We start from the raw sequence: 17,223 nt of genomic DNA on the forward strand, positions 1-17,223 counted from the left end.
TTTTAATTTTCTGATGAGCTTAATTCACTTGCACAAAGTTTTTACAATGTTGTCCACTCTCTGCTTCATCTTTATAGGTCGACGGTTTTTCACGAAAAAGCGATGTAAATATTTTCTCAAAGTTCACCAGCGGATAAGCAAGAAAACTCATTTTCTGTGACATTTTTGATGAATTTTATAATACGGAACTCTGCAAATTGAATTGGATTTTCAAATGCGAGAAACAAGTTTAAATTTTCTGTCTTAGATGGGACGTTGCAGAGACAACAAATGAACAATGCGTTTAGCGTGTATTTTCCCATTTCGAGTCCTTATTTCCAAAAATATATCTGATTGACTTAAAATTTATTGTTTTAATGACAAAAAAAATGCTTAGTTTTTTGCTATGTTTTGATGATAGTGCTTCACAGAGTATTTTGGGAAAAGGTAACATGTCACGGAATTCGGGCTCTCGGTAATATGCAAGGTTTATTACTCGTCATGGTGTTATGTGTCTCTCCTCTGCACTTAGTTTTTTTTTTTTTTTTTTGGCCTAGCAAGTCGAATTGAATATCCTTCATGTTACCAGAACTAGAAAAAATGACTCACACGACCGGTTTTAATTCTACATGCCAAATTTTGCGAACCCCCCGCCCCCGATAATCCAACCTGTAAACCATGTCCTCCACATGTTTTGAGAGTACCAAGATGGCGGCGCACTGGCTTCAACCAATCTACGCCCTATCCAGTCTTTTTTGTAGAGTCAGTGTTTCTCCATGAAAAAGGTAATTACGGAAGAATTTTACCAACTAATTTGAATTATTGAATTTCTGACAGCACATTTCACTTCACGTTTCAAATGCAAATCCTTTTCAAATTCACGTCTCGGTGGCACCAATCTACTTCCGTAGCGTGAACGCTTCTTGTCGCATGTGATGACGTAAAGACCCCGGTGATGATGCGACGACGTCGACCGGAAGCGTTTGAAGAAGTTCTTCTCCAGCGAAGTTCGGAACCATGTTTAGTGTTTAAATTGTTTTCAAATTCGCGTGACAATGCCCGTGCGAAGCGCGCCGCTCCGGGACGTGTCGATTCACTATCGTTTACTTCATCGGTATCTTTTTCTCCTGAAGAAATATCCAATCGTGACGAAATCCGTCACAAGGTTCGTGAGGGTGGACTTTTTTGACACGTTTGCTTTTGCTGGGGTTCAGCCAGCTGTCGAAATGTGTTTTTATCGATATTTTCATAAATTCCTTTTACGTCTGCGTGTTCTCAGCTCGTGTCGTTTGTCCTTGCTGTTTTCAGCGGCATCCTGTCGGCCTTGGGAAATTTTCTTTCTCAGATTTTGGAGGCAAGAAAGAAATCCCAAAGTGATGCTTGCGGCCAAGGGATTGACACAGCTGGAGCTGCACGCTTCGCCATTTTTGGGTGAGACTTTTTACAGACAAGGTGGCGCAGATCGAAAGCGTTGGCCTCACAGTTCTGAGGTCCCGGGTTCGATCCCGGACCCGCCCGTGTGGAGTTTGCATGTTCTCCCCCGTGCCTGCGTGGGCTTTCTCCGGGTGGGCTCTCCGGTTTCCTCCCACATCCCAAAAACATGCAACATTAGCTGGACGCTCTAAATTGCTCGTAGGTGTGATTGGGAGTGCGACTGTTTGTCTCGATGTGCCCAGCGATCGGCTGGCGACCAGTTCAGGGTGTGCCCCGCCTCCTGCCCGTTGACAGCTGGGATAGGCTAACCCTCGTGAGGTTAAGCGCTAAAGAAAATGAACGGATAGACATTTTACACACAGCCTTTTATTTTTACTTACTTAGAGTGAATATAAAAAGTCTGCAAGCATCTGTTTAAGTACAATTTTTGTGACATAAATAATTAGACCATAATTATTTCCAAATTTTGTTCCACCGTCAGTGCAACAAGCCGGGCAACGAGATCTGAAAGGTTGACTCTCTGGAGTTTGCATGTTTTCCTCGCGTTTGTGCGGGTTTTTCTCTCTCGAGTGAACGGTTGTTTGTTTTTATAGCGAGGAAAAGTGGTATCGATGACTATGAATTATAGCGGCCAATAAAAAAAAAATATATATATATATATATATCAATCTGTTGTGTGGTTTGCAGGTTGTTGGTGACTGGACCGCTCAGCCATTACTTTTACCATCTGATGGAGACGTGGATGCCGGCGACGGAGTCGTACTGCGCGCTCAAACGTCTGCTGTTGGATCGGCTCCTTTTTGCTCCCGGCTTCCTGATGATTTTCTTCTTGGTTATGAACATCCTGGAGGTCAGTCGCTGGGACGGATCGGACCGCTCGGTAAAACCAATGTAGTCGATTTCTTATTCATCAGTACCGCTGGTTAAGGCGGCACGGTAAAGCGTTGGCCTCACAGTTCTGAGGTCCCGGGTTCGATCCCGGCCTCGCCTGTGTGGAGTTTGCGTGTTCTCCCCGTGCCTGCGTGGCTTTTCTCCGGGGGGGCACTCCGGTTTCCTCCCACATCCCAAAAAACACGCAACATTAATTGGACACTCTAAATTGCCCGTAGGCGTGATTGTGAGTGCGGCTGTTTGTCTCCATGTGCCCTGCGATTGGCTGGCGACCAGTTCAGGGGGTACCCTGCCTCCTGCCCGTTGACAGCTGGGATAGGCTCCGGCACTCCCTGCGACCCTCGTGTGGATAAGCGGTAAAGAAAATGGGGGAAAAAAATTGACCACTCATTAATTGACCAGGGTTACTTAATGAGAATTGGTCTTCTTACAAGCAAGTTTCAAAATCAGAATAGTTATGGTTTCTAAAATTAGTTTTGGGTTTAATGGGTTGGCATAGCGGCGGCATGGTGGATCAGCTGATGAAGCGTTGGCCTCACAGTTCTGAGGACCCGGGTTCGATCCCGGCCTGCGTGTGTTTCTTCGGGGCACTCCGGTTTCCTCCCACCCCCCAAAAACACACAACATTAATTGGACACTCTAAATTGCCCGTAGGTGTGATTGTGAGTGTGGCTATCTTCTGTCTCTATGTGCCCTGCGATTGGCTGGCAACCGGTACAGGGTGTACCCTGCCTCATGCCACAGCTGGGATAGGCTCCAGCGCTCCCCGTGACCCTCGTGAGGATAAGCTGCAAAGAAAATGGATGGATGGGTTGGTATAGCCACAACCAGTGCAACGTTCAATCCTATCGATCAGGGGTGTCAAACTCATTTTTGTCGCACGCCAAATTTTACTTAGGGTTCCCCTCAGAGCATCGTTATGACTGTGAAACCATAAAAATCACTAACCACCACATCAAATTCACATCTGAAATTTATGAACTAGTTTTGGAATCAGAAATCGAGAGTAATGTTTTTTTTTTTTAAATATTGTCGTTTGGTAACACAAAAATGCAATTTTAAATTTTGATACAGATTTGAACAAAAAATCATGAAAACTGATATGATTTGCCTTTGCGGGGCCACATAAAATCACGCGGCGGGCCGGATCTGGCCCCCCCGGCCTTGAGTTTGACACCTGTGCTACAGATAGATAATTTTCAATCATCTATTTTCAGGCGAAAGGGTTGAATGACTTTTTAAAGAAGATTAAAGGAAGTTACTGGACCGCTTTGAAGATGAACTGGAAAGTTTGGACTCCTTTCCAGTTCATCAACGTCAACTTTGTGCCTGTTGAGGTTGGTATTCCGACTGGCACGTTGCCCAGTTGCGCCATCTCTCTCTCTCTCTCTCTCTCTCTCTCTGCTTTGTGCCAAATCTTTTGTTTGATGTGTTTTTCCAGTTCCGAGTGCTATTCGCCAACACCATCGCCTTATTTTGGTACGCTTACCTCGCGACGGTGAGAAAGTGAAACGTCCCAAGATTTCAAGCCGGGAAAACAATCTGCGGAGTGAGTCGGTATGATTGCGAGCGCCCGGAAAATGTCGAGTTCTGCTGCCATCTGTCCGGCAGTGTGCCGACGTGGAGAAATAATTCTCGCTTTGCACGATGACTTTAACACTGTGATTTACCGTCATTTCCGGCCTACAGAGCGCACCTGATTATAAGACTCACCCGGTACATTTGTAAAGGAAATACCATTTGGTACATACATAAGCCGTGCCCGTGTAAAAGCCGCAAGTGCCCACATTGAAACATGAGATAATTACAAAGAGTTTTCAAAGTTTTAATACCTTAGCTTAGCTTAGCTTAACATAGCAAGAACACAGTAGCATGAACAAGGGATGTAAAAAAAACAAAACGTACAGGTAAAAAAAAAAAAAAGCCACGGCAGCTACACAGTAGCAACACGGTAGCACAGCACTAACTAAAACCCAAATCACTGAGACACGGCAGTAACACAGCAGCAACATGCTAGCGCGGTGCTAATGGATGGTTAAAAAAAAAAAAACATACCGGTAAAAATCAGTCAGACACGGCAGTAACACAGCAGCAAGACGCGACCACACCGCTCACGCTAGCGTAGCGCTAACAGGGGCGCTTAAAAATAAACATACCGGTAAAAGTCACTTCCTCGGCACATATTTTCCACCAGTCTCACTCTTACCTTTTCCGCTCAGGTGCCCATTAGAAAAAAAGAAACAAATTGGCCACATCACCCCAGGGTTGAAAGGGAGGCCCCATAGCTCAGTGGTTAGAGCATTGGTTTGGTAAACAAAGGGTTGTGAGTTCGACTCCCTGAGGGGTTGCGTCAAGAAGGGCATGCGGTGTGTATTAAAAAAAAAAAATAAAGTGCCAAACAAATATGAGCATTCATCTGAGATGTCACACTGTGACGACCCCTAACAGGACAAGCCGAAAGAAAGTTTTTTTTTTTTTTTTACTGGAGGGTTGAAAGAATGTGAAAAAAGTCGCAACTTATAGGCCGGAAATTACGGTAATGTGGGGATTTGCCCGGTTTTTGCACACGTTTAAAATGTAACAAAGATCTGCCAAATGCAAATGAACACGTGAGCTGCATAAGATCATCATGTATTTGTAAAAAATACAATTTGAGTATAACGGTCTCATTTGTTGACTTTGAATACACCAGCACATACAATATTATATTAAAAAAACAAAACAAAACAGTGCAGTCAAGCTAACCAACGCGCAGGTGGTTCTTCATCGGCCTCCTCCCAGGTGAAAGGTCACGTCGACGGTGCTCAAAACTGCCCGCCAACGTCAGCTTCTTCTAGGTATGAGCGGAGATTCCCATCTTGGTCTCGTTTAGGTTTTTGAGCACCTTCACGGTGTCCTCAGGACACCCCGTAGTGGTTTGGGACGTCCCAGTCAACATAGCGACCGTTACTGCCTGAAAGTTTCATATTTATGCCTTCAAAATTGCTCTCCACAATAATTGTGTCATTTGGCTCAAGGATGCGACCTGCCTTGTGACGATGACCTTCGTCCTCGATATGAAAACCACGTTCCAAGAGGTCAGAAGTCGGAGTGTTTCAACATGGCAGCCCGCTCCTCCCGCTTTGGTAACGGAATATTTCCTGTGGCGAAACAAGTTCTCACATCAGCAGCATTTTTTTTTTTTTTTAGACGGACCGAAACAAATACCGTCATTTCCGGCCTATAAACCGCAACTTTTTTTCCATAGGTTTTCTGCCCTGCGGCTTATGCGATGCGGCTATTTGTGACATTTTTTCTAACGGCCGCAAGGGGGCACTTGAGCGGAAAAGGTAAAGAGTGACACCGGTGGAATATATGTGCCGAGGAAGTGACTTTTACCGGTATGTTTATTTTTACGCGGCTCTGTTAGTACCATGCTAGTGTTAGCGCCGCGCTAGCTTCTTGCTGCTGTGTTACTGCTGTGTCTCAGTGATTTAGGTATGTTTTTTTTTTTTTTTTCAAACCGTCCCTGTTAGTACCGTGTTAGTGTTAGAGCCGCACTAGGTTGTTGCTGCCATGTCTCGTTGATTTTTACCGGTATATATATATTTTTTTTTAACCGGCACTGTTAGCTGTTAGTACAAGCTTAGCTGTTAGTACCGTACTAGCCTGTTGCTGCCGTGTTACTGCAGCGTCTCAGTGATTTATGTATGTTTTTTTATACTGTCCCTGTTAGTACTGTGCTAGCATTTGCGTTGCGCTAGTTTGTTGCTGCTGTGTTACTGTCATGTCTCAGTGATTTTTACCAGTTTTTTTTTTTTTTTTAAATCGGCCCTGTTAGCTATTAGTACCGTACTAGCTTGTTGCTGTTGTGTTACTGCCGTTTCTCAGTGATTTAGGTGTTTTTTTAAAACGCCGCTGTTAGTACCGTGCTAGCGTTAGTACTGTACTAGCTTGTTGCTGCCGTGTTACTGCAGCGTCTCAGTGATTTAGGTGGTTTTTTTTTTTTTAAACCAGCCCTGTTAGCGCCATGCTACCGTGATGCTACTGTGTAGCTGCCGTGGCTGTTTTTTTTTTTTTTTTTTTTTTTTTAACCAGCCTTGTTCGTGCTACCGTGTTGTTGTTATGTTAAGCTAAGCTAATGTAATGTATTAAATCTAAAACTCGTGTGTACAGTCTTTCTTTGTAAATATCCCGGCTTTTACATAAGTGCAGCTTATGGATGTACCAAACGGTATTTCGTTTACAAATGTACTGGGCCAGGCTTATAATCAGGTGCGCCCTGTAGGCCGGAAATTACGGTACTTTCTTGTCGTCGCAAATGTCGTGAACCTGGTGGAGCCACGTAATAATCTTCCACTGTGTTCTTGGGGAGCTGCAGAAGTTCTTCTGCGTGGTTGCCTTCCATCACCGTGTCATCTCTCAAATATAAAACCCTGAATGTGCAGAACAAAAAGGACACCCAGACGAGCGTCAAGTGTTGAAAAACTGGAGTTGCGCTACCCCGTAAATAACATTTAACCCACGTGAGCAACGTTCACCTGTCCTCCAGAACCGAATCCATCGGCTCCACTCCCGCGGTGTCGACGACGTGAAGCTGGTCCGCGAATCGGATGGCCTCCTCCAAACAGGCCACGCCCTCTTTGGTGCGGAAGTCCACCAAGGCCAAGCGCTCAAGTTTGTCCACCAGGTCGGCCGCGACTCGTGTCGGCTGGAAAACAAAAACCGGTGACAATTTCGTTCGACTCAAGGCCGAATGCGACCCTGTTTGTTTGTAAGATGTTATATTATTGAAGAAAAAAAATATATATATGAACGTCAGGGGCTAGTTTAATTCCATCACATCACAACAGCCTACAAAAAAAATAAATCTTTATAGTCTTTCAAACAAGTGCTCTCACTTGTTTCCCAACGTAACCACTGGTGACCTTTGACTCCATTTCACCAATCAAATGGGGCCGTGTGGTCTATGGAAGTAAATAAGTGCCACCGAGATATGAATTTGAAAGGGAAAGTGGTCACAGTGGAACATTTCAATGTTAATTCAATCGCCTACAATTCGTTGTCTAAAATTCACCGTCTGTGGCAACAGACAGGGTCACTTCGGGTCAGAACCGAACACCCACCCAATCCAGTTACGCTTTCTTTAGTAAGTGACTTCACGTGACTAAGAAAGCGTAACTGCGATTGGCCGGGCGTTCTGACGGTTGAATTTCAGACAGCGAATTGTCGCCAGTTGAATTGTTAACACTGAAAATTTACACTGAAATACAACCATTGAAAATGCGATCACTTTTATATTTCAAATTCAAATCCTCTTTTCTGTGGCATTTCAAAATTCAAATCCCGGCGGTACTTATTTACTTCCACAGTGCTCACGTGACGTTTACCTTCCGGACTACAAAATAAGAACAGCTACGTTAGCTAACAACAATGCCTGTTTTAAAATCATAAACTGTCAAATGTGCAACTTTTTTGGGTGGATGCTGTAATCATACGGTTGCAGTGCAGAATTGATTACCCTTTCTCGATCGTTGCGGTTCATTATTTTATATTTAAAAAAAACATTCGTGGGCAGCGTCCCATTTTTGGGACATCATGATTTTCACGCATTATATCCTTCAGTATATAAAAAACTTTAAGTGTTTTAATCTGAAGCCAGAATTTGGTATCGGGAGAGGATAACTCATTGGTCAAAGTTTGCAGTTATATTTTTGGGATGAGATTATAAATTATTAAAGTTATCATATAATTTAACCAGAAACGAAAAAGAAGTTTTTCCTTGATTGTGGCCTGTTAGGAGACTTTTATCTCAATAAGGCAAAAAAATTGCCTCCCTGCCCATGAATGGGTTGAAATTCATTTATGCACAAATTTTTTTTTTTTTTTTGCTAATTGCCATTTTATAATAATGTTGTTTTGACATTGATATTCCAATTAAAAGACAATAAACCAGAAGTTACTTATTAGTTAATACGTCTAAATTAGTCTTGAGTATCTCACTGTTCACGGCTACTTTTTCATAAATCAAATATAATTTTTGTGAATTATTTTGTTCATATTACATCAACCGAATGGTGGGATACTCTTCTATTGCTATTTTTCTGTAGTAATTGATTTTCTATACTTCTCGGTACAGAAAAGGTAAGAAGGTGACAGTATACCGGGGGCAGCTGGTCCTCTGCTATCGGCTCCCAGGTTGCAGCTGCCGGCACCTCCAAACAAAACAAAGAGAACCTCGTTGACCTGCAATATGGCTTCACCTCCATCCCGTCGATTTACCTTCGAGTTGTGTGGCTGGGAACTGGATTCACGCGTCCCGTTAGCAACCGGACAGCGGCGACAACATCTCCTTACGCGCTCGAGACTTGACCCCCAGTAGCCATTTTTCGAAAAACAACATTGGGCGGAAGTGACTTTATGTGACACTTTGCGCCACGTTCGTCCGAAAGCGACGCAGTTTAGCATTGTTAGCCACACAAAATTGCAAAATATCCTGCCTTTAAAATGCGTCGTATTTCCAGAGCAAGGCCATCGTTGAAAACGACCAATAAAATGACCAGCAAAAAAAAAGTTTTTCAAAATGGCGAGGTCTCACGTAAAAGCAGGATATGCGCATGCGCAATACAAAGACGACACCGAAGCAAGATCGTTCAGTACCCGTAAAGTACTAGAAAAAAGGACTTGCTTTTTTTTTTTTAAATCAAGTCGTGATATATCTATGCAGTACCGTATTAAATGTTTTTGTGTTTTTTGTTTTTTCTTTTGAAATTATTTAAGGGCTATATATATATATGTATTATTTCGAGTATTTCGACGTTGATATATTGCCCACGTGTCACCGAAAACCGGTGCTACCAGTTATGAAACTAAAGAAACGCGTCTCTATATTTTCCATCCTTTGCCAAAAACAGTTTCCTCTGCCCCCACATATTTAAAAAATAAAATTGATTTTCAAATCATCACATAAGAAACATAAAAAACAGACACCACGACGATGTTCCGTAGTAAGGTATTTATTGACATCTGTATCCTCCCCAAGCAGGGCCCGGATAGCTCAGTCGGTAGAGCATCAGACTTTTAATCTGAGGGTCCAGGGTTCAAGTCCCTGTTCGGGCGTTGCTCTTTTGACAAAAATCCGATCATTATTTTTTTTTTTAGTTAGATCCCAGTGGATTTCATAACACGTCACCGCATTCCTAGTGACGAATATTCCCATGTATGCATTAACAGAGCAATATGACAGTTGCATCATCGCAGCTCTTTTTAGGAAACACGAACGTCTGCAACCGATTGTGTATGAATTGGTCATTTATTTTATCATCACAAAACGGTCGGCCATATTCCCGTATATCCTCGAAATGCAACGTATCGCAGAGAAAACATCTTTATTTGGCAGTGTTGAGTGTATCAGCGTCAATAATAGATGATTCCTCTGATGTTACAATAACATATACCATTTAATATATATATATTATATATGAGCTCTCAGAATATAATTTGTTTTACAATACAGGTTAGAACTTGGCACAAAATAAAAATACCAGTTTTACCAAAATAGCAACATCTGAGTGAAAAGGCGAATAAATAATAATAATAATAATAATAAAAAGGAAAAACATGATGGGGAATAAATTAAAGCAGGCTTGCTGACAACATCGGTTAGCAGTCACAAAGAAACATCAATATAATCCATTTTACCGCAGTCGCACACAAGCAATAAATAGCAAGCTTGACATTTGGGAAATTATGAGCATTAATTGAATGGTGAAAAGCAGATATTGTAAATATTTGTCATCATCATCATCATCATAAAAGCAGCTACTTTTCCAGTACATTTTTTTGTTTTTGCAAACAACATTAAAAAATAATTCACAAGCAGCGACGAGTATCTTTCATTTGCAATGCAATTGGTCACATAAAAAAACAAAAACATTACCGTTCTGTTATTAACCAATATAATATAAATTATAGAATTTCTGCAAATGAAACAAAACTGACAATACAAAAATCCATGTGGTAAAATGTACAAAATAAAAATCTGATTAAAAAAAAAAAAAAACAAACAGCAATAAAATGGATGACTCTGAAACATGAATTTTCAAACATGAGACTATAATTTAACAAATAATAATCTCACAATTAGCACAATTTACACGTAGCGAGGCAGGAAGGCAGCTCAGATATCGGAAACACTGTCGATATAAAATCACTTATGTGGTACGCCGCGCTAAATAAATTTTAATCGTAAAAATAAAATTCATTCATTCATTCCTTCACATGAGGAGAAAAAGTGGGGAAAGTTTCCATTTTAATCATGTAAACATTGTTTAAGCGACAGTATTCATAAATAACTGGCAATTTCAAAATAGTTTGAATTCATCTTATCTATTATCTATTTCGTTTTGAAATATGCAAACTAAGCTTGATTGAAGACTGTTTTGATGAACATCAGACACTTTGAGGTTTGACATAAAACACAGCGTGTATTTGCAGATACTGACGATTACTCGATAAAGCAGAATATTATCATAGACGACACAAATGACACGGAGGAGCGCGCGGTCGTTGAGGCTCGGTCAATAATGGCGAAGGCATTTTTTTTTGTAAGATGATAAAATGCATGTGCGGTGATGTGTGTGTGTGTGTGTACTGCTACAGATGATTACATTTTTTTGGAAGGGAAAAAGAAGACGGACATCACGATCACTTGTTCTCGATCAGCATCTGGACCTTGTACACCAGATCTCTTGCCAATGTCAAAATCTGCTTGATGTTGTGATGCTCGGCCATCTCTGGGAAAACAAAAAAAAAACAAGATCGTGCTCATTACTAATTGCGGATTCGACCAGCGGATTTGTGTCAAATGCAACTTTTTAATTTTTTTCATCCATAAACTGGCCTGCGTGGATAATCGGTCAATAGCAAGGCACTTCCTAGAGCCCAAAATGATTCAAATTAGAATTTACTAAGGCAGTAGGATGCAGTCAAGAAATTAAAGTACCGTAATTTCCGGCCTACAAGCCGCGACATTTTTCACACGCTTTCAACCCTGCGGCTTATGCGGTCATGCGGCTAATTTGTGCATTTTTTTTTCCAACGGCCGCAAGGGGGCACTCAAGCGGAAAAGGTAAGAATAAGACTGGAATATATGTGTAGGAAGTGACGTTTAACGGCAGTGTTAGCACTGTGCTAGCATTAGCGCTGTACTAGCTTGTTGCTGCTGTGTTACTGGCGTGTCCCAGTGATATTTACCCGTAAGTTTTATCTTTACTGGCCCTGTTAACTAGCGCGGTGCTAATGCTAACGCTACCGCTAACGCTAGTGCCGTGCTAACGCTAGTGCTAACGCTAATGCCGCTAGCTAGCGCTAAACTCTGTGTACAGTCTTTCTCGTGTTTCAATGTGGGCACTTGCGTTTTTTGCACAGCTGCAGCGTCTGTATGTACCAAATGGTATTTCCTTTACAAATGTACTCGGTGAGGCTTGTAACCAGGTGCGCTTTCTAGGCCGGGAATTACAGTACTGAATCAAAAGTGTGTGATTCAAAAAGTCTGGGGGTTTAACAAAACGTGGAGATCAATGGCAATATTCAAGGTTGGGAAAGCCAAAGGAGGCGTTGACAGAAAACATGTCATCCATCTATTTTCTTAGACGCTTACCCTCACAAGGGTCGCGGGGAGTGCCGGAGCCTATCCCAGCTGTCAACGGGCAGGAGGCGGGGCACAGCCTGAAGTGGTCGCCAGCCAATCGCAGGGTACATTGAGATAAACATTCGCACTCACAATCACACCTAGGGGCAATTTAAAGTGTCCAATTAATGTTGCATGTTTTTGGGATGTGGGAGGAAACCGGAGGGCCCGGAGGAAACCCACGCAGGTCACGGGGAGGACATGCAAACTCCACACAGGCGGGTCCGGGATTGAACCCGGGACCTTAGAACTGTGAACTTTAGAGCTGATCCATCAGATTCTTAGTATCTTAGTCAACTTGTGTTAGAATGCCGGGAAGAGAAAAATATGAAGAAGCAACCGATCAAAAGCGCACAATAGCATATGTCAAAAGTGGTGGGGGCGATGTAACGTGCCTGCAAGGAGAATTTGCCGATGAAACGTGATCACGGCGACATTCCCGGAAACAGCCGTAAAGGGTTGCGTTTTACCGTTGAAAAACTTGATAATTTCGGTGAAGTCCATGTTGTTTTCCAGGATGATGTCCCTGTAGATCTCCACCAGCGCCAAAGCGATGAAGAGGACAAAGTGACTAGAGGAAGCAAACTTGGCCGCCCAGATGGTCTCCCAGACCGCAAAGACGTCATCGTAGACCAGTTCTGCCAACGAGACCACACAGGGCCGTAGAAGTTAGCCGAACAAATCCACGAATTTGTAATCGACGTGGATGTTTTTCCACTGGGAGTTGCGTTCGACGTTTTGTTAATCAAGCACGTCAGGCTTACAAGACCAAACGTGGCTTCTGGACACCTCTCGCTCCTCTAATTGGCGCAGACTCTGTCGTGTTTACCTCGCTTGAAGTCTAGGAGGAACCAGCGGTAGCAGAAGTAGAAGTGCGTGTAATCTCCGTTTTGGTGCATCAGCTCAAATAGCTCGGAGTCCAGGATCTAGCGTATGGAAAGCAGCGGATCAAGGCGGATGAACAAAGGGGGAAATAATGACGGGAGTCGGTGCTGGAACACGGCTAGTTAAACACGTGTGGTCTGAATTGATCCAATTCCAGACTTACTTGGATCAGAGAGCGCATGTTGGCAAAGTGCGTATCCATGGCTCCTCCGTGCGGAAAGTTTTGATTCATCCTCTTCATGAGCTCTGTGAAACAGCTGAAGGCCAAGGCCTCTGCGACAGAGCGAGATGAAAACAATGGTGCGACCGGGAAAGCAGACCGGGGGAGAGAAGAGACTACGGAACGAGGAGACTCACCGTCATCCAGGATGACGAGAAGCGGGGCCAACAGGTCGCACATGCCCTGCACGTATCCGATGTCGAGGTGCCTCCACACGTAGCTGCAAACGCACGACCGAGAAAGTTGTCCAAACAGCATCGACATCGTTCGAGTCGGAGGAAGACAATTTTAGGAGTTGAAAAACAGCCCTGAACATGGTTTTGGACTGAGCTAGGTCGTAGCAATTTGCAGCATCCGCGCTCGGTTGTGTCGCTGCCATACCTGCACATGACGTTGCGGAGCTTTTCCAGGTTGGCAGGAGTGAAGTACCAGTAGTTCCGGTCGCAACGCTGGACGTCCTTCTCGATGCGGTGCAAGTTCAACGTGTACAAGTCCAAAAGCTCTTGCTGGAAGAACCAGAACGAGAAACATTTGCGTGAACTCACTGGGTGGTCCGTAGACTCGGAGTGGAGAGGATGATTAGTCTACGTTTCTCGGGCAAGGACGGTACGTACGGAGAACGCCCCCGAGGCAGATTGTCGTGAGCTGGCGTCGGCTGTGTCTGCACATCCGTCCACAGACTCAAAGTGAGGGTAGAAGCTCTCCATCTCTGGCTCCTCGGACATCATGGACTCTGTTCCTTCCGGACTGGGCTTTTCCTGCCCCCGCTCGGGTCTGCTGTCCGTGTACTCCTCAGAGGAAGACAAGGGCTCGCAGCGAGCCTTCCTGCTCCAGGGAACCATTGAAACGTTGACTTTGGGAATCTCCTCCATCTCTATCGCCGAGGGAGACTCGTCAGATTCGGTCAGGACCTGAGCTTCTGCCTTCTGGGAGGCACAGTAGGCTTCTCTCGCTCTCGACACCCGAGTGTCCGCTGATAAATTCAGTTTCTTGTCAAGTTCAGGTGTTCTGGGATTTTGGACGGCAGCTTCTCCTCTCACCTCTTGCGATGCCCCACCTTGGCTGGATTTGTCTTCCGCTTTGGACCATTCGCTCTGACACTCTCCTGCAGTTTTCTTTGGGCTTTCATTTTTCAGTCTTTGCTCAGCTTGGTCCTGGGATTCTGGACATGTTCCTGGCACCATCGTACAATCTTTGTCAGGCACTTTGCTTGCTTGAATATCTACTGAGGCACCACCTTCACACTGACCCTCCTCTACTTTGGGATCCTCGGAGTTGCTGGATTCTTCCAGTACATCTAGTGCACCGGTCTTGGTCACGTTTGGTTTTTCCTGTTTGCCCTGTTCGGTCAGAGCCGCATCCTGAGGAGGTTTGGCCGAAGCCCTCGGGGCAGCCTCAGGTGCGGCGCTGTCCTCTGTGCTCAGCGAGCCGTCCGACATGCCGGAAGTAACTGAGAAGTTGCGGGAAGAGGGATGCCCGGAGTCGGGAGAACTTGGGCCGTTCTGGAGAGCCCCGTTGGTCATCTTTGGCACCTGCTTGGTTTCTTCGGTCTTGGGTTCTGTCTCGATCTGCTCCACTTCTTCCACAGACTCAAACACCTGCAACAACAAGCCAAAAGGAAGCATTCTACTCCAGGGGAAGGGATGGGATGATGTGAAGAACTAGCAGGGAGAGAGTGGAGGGATGCGGTTGAAAAACGCCTTGCACAACTTCCCGTTTATTCTTGTTTCATGGTCACTTGAAGTACAGTAAACGAGAAGATTTTGCAACGCGATGAGCGTGATACCTGCGTGCTGCTGCTGGAGTCACTCTGCAGACGAGCCAGACTTTGCCTGTCAGAACTCTGTGAGGACCGGGACTGGGAGATAAAGACAATGGGGCCAAGATATCGTTGGATGACATTCATGCTCACGTTTACTGCCAATTCTGAAACGGCATCTCCTCCCGGAGCACGAGATCCGGCAATACAGTAAAGCCTCGGTTCTCGAACGTCCCCGTTTTCGAACAAATTGGTTTTCGAATGAAAATTTTGAGATTTTTTTTGCGTCTGTTTTCAAACGAAAATCGGTATATTCGAACGCCCCCGACAAATCCCGGAAATAACATATTGCGCGCGGCCAGAACAGCTGACCCACGACGCGTTTTGTTGTGAATTCCCACGCTGGCAAAAAACCCAGAAATGACATAACGCGCGCGGTGTAACCAGCGCAATTTTGTTATTCTGTATAGCGCAGACGTGTCCCGGTAGTGAGGACTACCGTATTAACCCCCGATCATGGATCCAAAGAAGGCAAGTTGCTTGTTTGAACTTGTTCTGCAATTTATTAATAAAAAAAAGTTTAAAAGGCTGGGGGCCGAGTCGCTCCAGATACGCCAATGCACTCCTGGCCTAGCGTACTCTACTACTAAAGCATACATTTTAAGCAAAAACTAAATATATTTCTTCAATTATTTTATGATATAAATTCTTTAAACTATACATGTATTCCTACTACGCAGTTTATTATCATGAAAAGCTAAAAAAATGCTTTAAAAAAGCTAAATTTTTTAGGCCTGGAACGCATTATTTCTTTTTCCATTCATTCTAATGGGAAACATCGATTTGGTTTTCGAACAAATCACTTCTCAAACCGTTTTCTGTGATCGAGAACCGAGGCGTCGCTGTACTTTTAAAGGAATCCTGATTAACTTTGAATACGAATAAAGTTCCAACGTTTGTAACCCCGAAAGGCGACTTAGCGTTGGCGCGTCACCTCATTGCTGACAGTTGAGTCACGATGGAGCATGTTAGAACTCGTGCCGTCCACGTTCGCCGCCGAGGAGCACTTGGCTAAGGCCGCGGCGTGCTGCTCCTTCTCCCGCCGCCGCACGATCTCCTCGCAGCCGAGCCATTCGCGCATCGTCTGCTGGTAGCGCGTTCGCACTCGCTCGTCCACCTGCAGTGAGAAATGCGGCGCGGGTGTGTGTTTGTTTCCGGGGAAGGGGAAAAAAAACAAAGCCTCCATTGTGAAAAGTTCCTCACCTCCTGCCTTTCTGTTTCAGACATTCCAAATTGGTAATGGCCCAGGAGAAATGGCCACACTTCCTTACGGAGAGAAGGGTCCACGCCGCCGAAATAGACCAACCGAAGCAGCTCCTGCTCTTTATAAGTCTGGGAGTAAATTAAATGAAAGAGTTCGATTTATGTCGACATCTACAGCTGTGACCAGATTCCATAGTTTGCACTGTATTCATCAAAAATAAAAGATTAACGTAATTTCCGTCCGATAAGCCGCAACTTTTTTCACACGCTTTCAACCCTGCGGCTTGTGCGGTGATGCGGCTAATTTGTGCATTCTTTCTAACGGCCGCAAGGGGGCGCTCGAGCGGAAAAGGTAAGAGTGAGACCGGTGGAATATATGTGCCGTGGAAGTAACTTTTACCCTGTTAGCGCTGCAGTACGGTGTTACTACCGTGTCTCAGTGATTTTTACCGGTATGTTTTTTTTTAAGGCCCTGTTAGGGGTGCGCTAGCATTAGCAGTGTTTCCTAGCGTGTTGGTGCTGCCATGGCTTAGTGATTTTTACCGGTATGTTTTTTTTTTTTTTTTTAATAAACTGACCCTGTTAGCCCTGTGCTAGTGTGTTGCTGCTGTGTTACTGCCGCATTTCAGTGATTTTTACTGTTTTTTTTTTTTTTTTTTTTTTTAAATCGGCCCTTTTAGCGCTGTGCTAGCGTGATTCTACTGTGTTACTGCCATGTCTCGGTGATTTTTACCAGCATGTTTTTTTTTTTTTAACCAGCCCTGTTAGCGCTGTGCTAGCACGTTTTTGCTGTGTTACTGCCGCGTCTCATTGATTTTTACCGGTATGTTTTTTTTTTTTTTTTTAACTAGCCCTGTTAGCGCTGTGCTAGTCTGTTTCTGCTGTCTTACTGCTGCGTCTCATGGATTTAATTTTTTTTTTTTTTTTTTAACTGGCTCTGTTAGTGCTGCGGTGCTGTGTTGGTACAGTGTAGCTGTCACGGCTGTTTTTATTGTTGTTGTTTTTTTTTTTCAACAGGTATATTTGTTTTTATAACCAGCCATGTTCGTGCTACTGTGTTGTTTCTATGTTAAGATAAGATAATGTGTTAAAACTTTGAAAACTCTTCCTTTGAAAATATCT

At 44.0% G+C, this 17,223-nt stretch overlaps 3 protein-coding genes and 1 non-coding gene across 8 annotated transcripts in view; 2 read left to right on the plus strand and 2 right to left on the minus strand.

Moving 5' to 3' along the window:
- The first annotated feature begins 945 nt into the window (after window positions 1–945).
- pxmp2 (peroxisomal membrane protein 2) lies at window positions 946–16,167 on the plus strand. Of its 4 annotated transcripts, none has more exons than XM_061817683.1 (6): window positions 946–1,144; window positions 1,288–1,410; window positions 2,101–2,263; window positions 3,522–3,641; window positions 3,746–3,853; window positions 16,122–16,167. In XM_061817683.1, exons 1-5 carry the CDS (start codon window positions 1,035–1,037, stop codon window positions 3,812–3,814), a joined length of 585 nt encoding a protein of 194 aa, XP_061673667.1. In that variant the 5' UTR covers window positions 946–1,034; the 3' UTR covers window positions 3,815–3,853; window positions 16,122–16,167. The 4 variants fall into 4 exon arrangements, with proteins under 4 accessions (XP_061673667.1, XP_061673666.1, XP_061673665.1 ...); XM_061817682.1 differs by lacking the exon at window positions 16,122–16,167 and adding an exon at window positions 5,322–5,463; XM_061817681.1 differs by lacking the exon at window positions 16,122–16,167 and adding an exon at window positions 5,322–5,446 and having other exon boundaries at window positions 3,746–3,861.
- On the minus strand, window positions 4,920–8,905 carry gatc (glutamyl-tRNA amidotransferase subunit C). Its single transcript, XM_061817684.1, has 6 exons — window positions 8,566–8,905; window positions 8,448–8,498; window positions 6,825–6,994; window positions 6,616–6,719; window positions 5,330–5,444; window positions 4,920–5,253 (listed from the first exon to the last, which is right to left on the minus strand). The coding sequence occupies exons 1-5, from the start codon at window positions 8,749–8,751 to the stop codon at window positions 5,383–5,385; spliced, it is 573 nt and encodes a 190-aa protein (XP_061673668.1). The 5' UTR covers window positions 8,752–8,905; the 3' UTR covers window positions 4,920–5,253; window positions 5,330–5,382.
- Window positions 9,330–9,402, plus strand: trnak-uuu (transfer RNA lysine (anticodon UUU)). Its single transcript has one exon. It is a non-coding gene; the product is annotated as a tRNA-Lys (tRNA).
- The window catches only part of sgsm1a (small G protein signaling modulator 1a), a 65,919-nt gene continuing 58,099 nt past the window's right edge, over window positions 9,404–17,223 (minus strand). For both annotated transcript variants that reach the window (XM_061817676.1, XM_061817677.1), the window contains 10 exons: window positions 16,102–16,230; window positions 15,833–16,015; window positions 14,866–14,937; window positions 13,694–14,677; window positions 13,461–13,585; window positions 13,217–13,299; window positions 13,023–13,132; window positions 12,804–12,900; window positions 12,445–12,612; window positions 9,404–11,078 (listed from right to left, as the gene is read on the minus strand). In XM_061817676.1, the coding sequence (XP_061673660.1) occupies window positions 10,990–11,078; window positions 12,445–12,612; window positions 12,804–12,900; window positions 13,023–13,132; window positions 13,217–13,299; window positions 13,461–13,585; window positions 13,694–14,677; window positions 14,866–14,937; window positions 15,833–16,015; window positions 16,102–16,230 (2,040 nt within the window). In that variant the 3' untranslated portion in view covers window positions 9,404–10,989. The remainder of the gene's footprint in view (window positions 11,079–12,444; window positions 12,613–12,803; window positions 12,901–13,022; window positions 13,133–13,216; window positions 13,300–13,460; window positions 13,586–13,693; window positions 14,678–14,865; window positions 14,938–15,832; window positions 16,016–16,101; window positions 16,231–17,223) is intronic.

This window comes from Syngnathoides biaculeatus, chromosome 4 (assembly GCF_019802595.1).
Source record: "Syngnathoides biaculeatus isolate LvHL_M chromosome 4, ASM1980259v1, whole genome shotgun sequence".
Classification (NCBI taxonomy): domain Eukaryota; kingdom Metazoa; phylum Chordata; class Actinopteri; order Syngnathiformes; family Syngnathidae; genus Syngnathoides; species Syngnathoides biaculeatus.